Here is an 8,132-nt window from a genome sequence, read left to right as displayed (position 1 = left end):
TTTAGAAACTGGAGGCAGAATTTTTTTATTTTCTTTCATTAATTTAGATTTTCTACAAGAATTTATCTGCAAAATATTTTAATTATTGATAAATAATTTAGAGTATTTTCTTTTTTACACTAACTTTAATATTTTTTTGGCTACAGGTTTTATGTTTTTATGATGCAAGTCGATCTCATCTTGGTCTGAATATTGATATTTTTTAGATTAAAGCAGAAGTAAGTGATATATTTGTGTTAATATAAGTCTTAAATAGTTATATCTTCCGACAGCAATCACTTACATAGAGTGTTTGGACTGAAACACGGGTCTGTCAGTCCCTCTGCTCTGCTCTGAGCCGAGAAGAAAACATTTATCGTATCCTACAGTTTTTATCCAATGAGGAGAGAGAACGGCATGCAGGGCTGTGTGTGCAGCCAAGGGACGCCGTGAATGTGGTGACGTAGGGACGAGGACTGTTATGGTGCGTTCAAGGAAACTCGTATTTTTCCGACCGTGAAGTGGTACCAGTTCGATCTGGTACGAGTTCACGGGTCGGAAGTTACGAGTGGCCGTTATAGTGACTTTCACCGGTAAAACAGGTCGGAAAAACACGAGTGGGTTGCCTGGAACGCTACAAAGTCGTAAGTTGTGACTTGAAGCTGTAATTTACGATTTCAAAAGCCTGCCTGGAACGCAGCATTAGCGAAAACGACCGGACCACTTACTTCTGCTTTAAAATATAAAAATAAAATCACCAGAGATTAAAATAGTCAATAAATTACATTAAAGCAGAATATTTAAAAACAAAACAAAATAATGATCCATTAATGAGAACCATGAGATCTTGCTGAAAGCTCAGGAAGAAACGTGAGTTGATAAAATATCAGAATATCAATAAAAACTCTTTATCGATCAGCACTTTAAATCAGACAGTAGAACAACGACACAGTGACGTTAACAACATGACTCTCAACCGACCTTTAATTGGATCAATACAGACGATCGTCAGCATGTACATAACACACAGACACACACATCACAGTGTACAGGACTCAACACACACACACACACAGATACAAACAATATTAAAAAATACTGACAAGTGCATTTGAATACCACAGGAGAAGAGAAGGCACTTTGAGCTCTGACATGTCAAAAATAAACATTTAAAACGATAATATGGCTTCAATCAATCGACAAAAAACCCAAAAAAAAACACAAAACTTACCACAAAATAAATCTGACACAGTAAAAACATGTGATGAGAATAAACTCTGGTACCAAACAGCTCGAGTGACACAAACCAAACAGCTGAAAACACTCTGAAGTTTAACATCTGTGTCTTTATCCCCCCCCCCCCCCAAAAAAAAACAGACACAGTCACAAAAATAAAAGCAACAAAAGCAACAACACAACGATATTTTATACAAAGATATATATATACACACAGTAATAATAATAATCTGCCCTCGTACAGTAAGAAACAAACAGGTGAAATGTTCAGATAACTGACCTCAAACCAGGATAAAATACAATAACAGGGAGGTGTTTTAAAACTGTTTAGGTTAGGACAATTTTATACTGAAGTTTTAAGTTTTTCCTTTATTTTTATTAAGTGATTTAACATTTTGTCTATAAAAATTTACAAAATAGTAAAAAAAAAAAATGCCCAATGTAACTTAAAATGTATCAAAAGTCTCTTCAATCAAATATTCAATTTATTATTAAAAAAAAAACAGTTGAGCCATCCATTTATCAATCACAATTTTTTTTTAAAAGCAATTATTGACTGAAAAACGACTTAAATTATTTGTTTCATTGCTGATCAACATTCAATCAATTAATCAGCTTATTGTTGCAGATGTGATACACAGTAAATAAAATTGATTGACAGGTTTTAGTGGTTTTAAGGAGATGATGAACATTTATGTGATATAAAATACAGTCTCATGTAGCTCAGTGGGTCGATTTGAAGGCACTTAACACTGTCACGTTCAAGGGTTCGATTCCCACTGAGTCTTAAAACAGAAACACTTTTTAACCCTTTAAACTCTCCAAACCTATTTTAACCCTATTTGTACTTTATTAATATCATTTATAGAATATAAAAACATTTTGAGCCTTAAAAATAAAACTTTGACCTCTGTGTTTTTGACTTTTACTGTTTTTTTATCTGGCAGCTGCACGTGTCATTGACTCTCAGTGCACTTTGACCTTTTGAAGCTGCAACTAATAATCATTTTGACTATTAATTAATCAATTAGTCTATCACACAGTAAAAAAAAAACAATTGATTCTGATGTAAAGACAAAAAAAAAACATCAAATAACCACAAATTAGAAGTTGACAACGTCAAATCTTTGGCATTTTTTGTGCTGTTGTGATAAAATATATAATATTTCTAAAGCTTTTAACAACATTATCCATTATTACAACATGTTGTGTTGATGCTGTTTCTATAAAATGCTGGTGACAAACACTTTGTCTCAATAGCGTCAGTTAGAAATAAATGTTTTTCTCTCATTAGACAGAAACTCGTGCACATAAATGATTGTCACATTGAAGTTGAACCTTTTTAAAACATTAAGTTCAACTCAGCAACAGTTTGACTGATGACTGAGCTACAACAAGCGTTACATTTGGCCTTTAGGGAACTAAAACGAGAGCCGGGCTTCAGCTATAAAAGTGAACGACGACTTTATGTAACAGAAATAAACGTGTAACATTCAGGAGCAAAAAAAATCTTTGGTGGGACGTTCAAGAACTAAAAACGGACGTAGGAGCGTACAGTTGCTGGTCGTATCGTGTAGTGTGTCATCAGAAGACGAGTTGGTCTGAGTTTGTACGGTGGCTGGCGGGGACCAATCGGAGCTTTAGCGACATTTTATTGGACGAATAAAAGTATTGAACAGATGATCGATCACCACAGTTAAACACAGTTTGATTGTGGAAGCAACATCTGATCTGAGCACCGTTCAATCAGCACCAACGACGGTTTGATACCTGGAGAAGGTTCGATACCCAGCAGCGGCCCCTCGCTGCCACAGCTTCAACAGGACAATATGTTAGTTCGAGTCACTAAAGGACGTTAAAGAGACGCGGAGAGGACGGACGGAGCAGCGATTTGAAACCACGGTCTGACCACACAGGACGACGACTGGAAGGAGACGTTTTGTTTCTTTTTCTTTTCTTATTATAATTAGGGATCAACTGATATGGTTTTATCAGGGTCGATACTGATACCGATTATTAGTAATCAAGGAAACCGATATTTAACCGATATTCATTTGCAGTAAAAATGAAAACTTTGGTGTCAGAATTTAAAAATAACACACCAGGGATCAGACTGAATACAGTCAACAGTTTGTTTCTGTTTTGTTCACTGTGAAAACCTTTGGGACATTGTTAAACAGCCAAGAGAGACGGCTTCGTTAGAGCCAAAGGAGTGCGTTTATGCGTTTAAAAATACATTTATTTTATTGGTTATCGGTGAAAAAAAACGGCCGATATCGATTATCAAAAAAAAAAAGGGAAATATCGGTCGATAATCGGTTGAACTCTGATTGTAATTAAAGGACAATTCCAGGCGAATTCAACTCAGGGGTGTATTTTCATATCATTTTAGGTCTAAAAGAAGGAATCTGAAGATTTTCAGTTTAATTGCTCCTGTTTTGCGGTAGTTGCGTCTGTCCCCGCATCGCCACGGCAGCAATGAATGGGAGTGGATGTAAGTTCCGCTGTTTAGGCTGTTTACATCCCTCAAAGCCGCATTTTTTTTCCACAGACAGCGTCAGATGGCTACTCAAACATGCACCGAGAAGTTTATTTACTTCAAGCAAGCCGACATGTTTGTAAAAGTCGATCTAATTCAAAGTCTCCCGGAGTCTCGCGCGAGACCCAAGTTGCAGTGCTGGTGTATTCAGGCGCAGTAGGAGCTACCGCTTGTGTCATAAACACAGGAATATCAACTCTTGACTTGCTTGAAGTGTACATTTTTTTCCACAGACAGCGTCAGATGGCTACTCAAACATGCGCCCAGAAGTTTTTTTTACTTGAAGCAAGTAAAGAGTTGATATTCCTGTGTTTATGACACAAACGGGAGCTTTTCCCACTGCACCTGAACACACCGCACACAGCAACTGGGTCTCGCGCGAGACTCCGGGAGACTTTGAATTGGATCTAGTTTTACAAACATGTCGGCTTGCTTGAAGTAAATAAACTTCTCGGTGCATGTTTGAGTCTCCATCTGACGCTGTCTGTGGAAAAAAACTGCGGCTTTGAGGGCTGGAAACAGCCTAAACAGCGGAACTTACATCCACTCCCATTCATTGGCGCCGTGGCGATGCACGGACAGACGCAACTACCGCAAAACAGGAGCAATTAAACTGAAAATCTTCAGATTCATTCTTTTAGACCTAAAATGATATGAAAATACACCCCCGAGTTGAATTCGCCTGGAATTGTCCTTTAAATTCAATAAAAACGTTTTTCTGATTGAATGTGTCTCGATGTGACCAGACTGAGATCTGCTGCAGCAACAAAGCGTCAGTGCGGCGGCTTCAGGACGGAGCCGCTTTAAGAAAATAAAAAATAAAAAAAGTCGTAAAAGTTTGTGAAACCAGCACAGGAGGACGTGAGCGGGACAAACCGGGCACCGTCCGTCCCGTCCCGTCCGTCCCGTCCCGTCCCTCAGCACTGCGTCTCCTTGGTGTCGATCTGGTGTTGCCTCTGCAGCCGGAACATCAGCGCCTTCTCGCTGCGACTCACCGCGCTCGTCTCCGTCAGGTCCTCGAAGGAGCGCCGCCGCTGCTCCGAGCGCTGCGCCGGGCGGCCGAACGCCTCCTGCAGCGCCTCCTCGTCCAGGTGGGAGTCGAAGCTCGGGTCCTCCTGGATGGTGGCCATGCGGGGGGAGTCCAGAGGAGGAGGAGGTGGGGGAGGGGGAGGAGGGGCCGCCACCGCAGGAGGAGGAGGAGGATGGTGAGGAGGAAGAGGAGGATGACAGCAGGAGTCTGGACCGGGGCCGAAGCCGAAGCCGGAGACCGGCGGCGTGCTGGTCTGCTGCGGACCGGACGGCTGGAAGCGCAGGTTGGTGGTCGGGAAGGTCGGAGGCTTGAAGATCCGGACGGACGCGGACTCCAGGCTGCTCAGGAGCTCGGCATTCTGGGAAAATGAACAGAGTCAGAGTCAGTTGAGTTTGATGTAGGGATGTCACGATTATAAATTTTCTTGGATAAATAATCACGGTAGTACGATTACCACGATTATTATGCATTAATTAATTTCACAACACTATATATGAATGTGTAAAATCAAATATAGTCAAAATATAACTACATTATTGATAATATACACAAAATATTTTAAGTATCTATTAATATAGGACCAATTATTACTCCCCCAGAGGAAGTATTTGAAATATTGAAGTCATTAATTGTCATCTATACCAAATGTTTGAGTTTATTTTAATAATTTTTTACATTTTATTATTACAAATGGCACACCGACATTTAAATTCCTACCAATTTAATGTTACGTGAGGTAAATGGACCAGTTTCTGTGCATTTACCTTTACTTTGGCGCTACATCTGCCGATACGGTTCCGACAATCTTTTTTGGAGAGTGACAGTATTTAGAAATCTTTACGATTGATTAATTGTGGCGTTTAATACCACGATTAAAGCAGAAGTAAGTGATATATTTGTGTTAATATAAGTCTTAAATAGTTATATCTTCCGACAGCAATCACTTACATAGAGTGTTTGGTCTGAATCACGGGTCTCTCAGTCACTCTGCTCTGCTCTGAGCCGAGGAGAAAACATTTATCGTATCCTACAGTTTTTATCCAATGAGGAGAGAGAACGGCATGCAGGGCTGTGTGTGCAGCCAAGGAACGCCGTGAATGTGGCGACGTAGGGACGAGGACTGTTATGGTGCGTTCAAGGAAACTCGTATTTTTCCGACCGTGAAGTGGTACCAGTTCGATCTGGTACGAGTTCATTACGTTACGAGTGGCCGTTATAGTGACTTTCACCGGTAAAACAGGTCGGAAAAAACACGAGTGGGTTGCCTGAAATGCTACAAAGTCGTAAGTTGTGACTTGAAGCTGTAATTTACGATTTCAAAAGCCTGCCTGGAACGCAGCATTAGCGAAAACGACCGGACCACTTACTTCTGCTTTAATCTTTAATTGTGACAATAAGTAATCGTGACATCCCTAGTTTGATGGTTAAAGATGAACTCTCTGTGTCTCTAACCTCCTCTCCATGTGCGTTTGTTTTCAACAACGAAGCCGGTGAGAAATCAATCCATGGAGCGGTGGATAACGTTATTTATCATCTACCATGTTACCATGTGTATATCTGTGTAGTCTTATCTGTCATAAACAAGAGATTACGGGTTACGTTTGTGTGGCGGTGCCGCAGAGACGAGAGCTGGGACACCGGGTCGGAGGCTCTGATCTTACAAGGTTGGTTTTCAGCCAAGAGACGCTAGGTGGAAGGCAGAGAGCCTCCATTCTCCCAGGTAATGATTCGTATCAGACATATTTCCTCCTTTTGCTGCAATTTCATTACATTAATTGTGAAAAAACAAGTAATTGTGACATCCCTAAAATACACACAATCAGATACTCACACTGGGGAAGAACAGAGACTTTGTGGTTTGCTCGTATTGTTTATCCAGCTTCTTGTCCTGAGAGAAGAAGATAAAGAAACTTTATTAATCCTGAAGGAGGTTGTTCACAGAAGAAAAGACAAAAGACAAGAGTAAACTAAACTAATCTCTGCACATCTTATAAAATATATATTTAAATGACTGTCCACCTGATCTATACAGACTAAAGACAGGAAAGACTTTATCATCTTCAGATTCTGTCTGTAGCACCTTAATCCCTTAATACTCATGAAAATACAGTGGTAATACGTCTCTGTAACGCGTCAGTCAGACAGTGTGACTGACAGTGTGTAGTTTAGTTCCTGACAGAGACAGAACGGAGCGACTCACCACACAGTGGACCAGGATGCTGATAGGAACCCAGAAGAGCAGAGAGAACGCCACCACCGACCCCACGATGTTGTCGGCCAGAAACTTCCCAAACGTGTTGATGTCCAGTTTGTCGATGAAGTCCCACAGACGCTCCACCACGTCCTGCACCTGCTTCATGCACTTCCCCTGCAGGAGACACACACACACACACACACACACACATTGACACATCCTGCTCGTCTTCACTCACTGGGTCTCATTCATGAAACGTGAGTAAATCTGTGTGTAGATTTGCACATAAAAGCTCACTCTACTAAAACTCTACTCCGGATTCATGAACGGTGCCGGAAACTCAGATTTGATCGTAAACACGTGTGTAAGTTCATGAATGCCAACCCATCGTAACCTAACAACACGCCCCCGGTGATCAGCAATCAGCATAGATCTCCATACATGAATAGCCATATAAGGAGATCCTGACCACCATATTAGGAGGTAGGTGCATCCTGCTCACCTGCGGCCATGACGCAAACGAGGAAAGAGGGAGAGAGAGAAAAAAAGAGAGATCACGGATCAAAGTCATTTTGGGTGAAGTGGAGTCCAGAAAAAATATGTAATTATTTTCTGTTAGTAGTGGTGTGACTGGGACAGGTCAAAGGCTGGAGGGAAGAAACAGATGTAGTGAATTAAGTAGGCCTATCCTTGGTTGATTAAAGAACCGTTTAAGAAGTAAGGCCAGAATAGTTCGATATGAAACATGAAAAAAAATAAAAATAAAAATACACACAACTCCAGAGCTACAGCAGCGATGGGAGGAGGAGTCTCTTCACAGCCTCAGCTGTAGAGGAACATGGTTGGATCAACACATGAAGTTATATAGGCAGGTTATAGAAGCACCAGCCGTCTGTCACAGCTCCATCCAAACCGGTGCCGACTGCGCTGCTGCGCAGGGTGAAGTGTGCGCCCACCGAGCGTGTACTGTAGCAACACAAATACGTTTTTTCCGGTTTTATATCAGATTATTATCATCATAAAATGGAGCCTTGCCGTGTTTGTGCGTGTCCGATCCCTAAAACGTCTCTCTCTCCAAATATTTCTAATTGTTTGTCATGTTTAAATTACGTGTTTCAAAGGCATCGGCGTATTTTGAACATGAGAGAGAGTAA

The 8,132-nt window shown here is 40.9% G+C and overlaps 1 protein-coding gene across 1 annotated transcript; it reads right to left on the bottom strand.

Moving 5' to 3' along the window:
- Positions 1–4,671: 4,671 nt before the first annotated feature.
- On the bottom strand, positions 4,672–7,146 carry LOC146960367 (disintegrin and metalloproteinase domain-containing protein 17-like). Its single transcript, XM_085772431.1, has 3 exons — positions 6,985–7,146; positions 6,616–6,672; positions 4,672–5,142 (listed from the first exon to the last, which is right to left on the bottom strand). Exons 1-3 carry the CDS (start codon positions 7,141–7,143, stop codon positions 4,672–4,674), a joined length of 687 nt encoding a protein of 228 aa, XP_085628557.1. The 5' UTR covers positions 7,144–7,146.
- Positions 7,147–8,132: the final 986 nt, after the last annotated feature.

The sequence above is a fragment of the Trachurus japonicus genome, unplaced genomic scaffold, assembly GCF_045865225.1.
Source record: "Trachurus japonicus isolate A0001 unplaced genomic scaffold, Traja_1.0 AP030458.1".
Classification (NCBI taxonomy): Eukaryota; Metazoa; Chordata; class Actinopteri; order Carangiformes; family Carangidae; genus Trachurus; species Trachurus japonicus.
The sequence above is the reverse complement of the archived record's forward strand: the minus strand, read 5'-3'. Positions and strand labels throughout refer to the sequence as shown.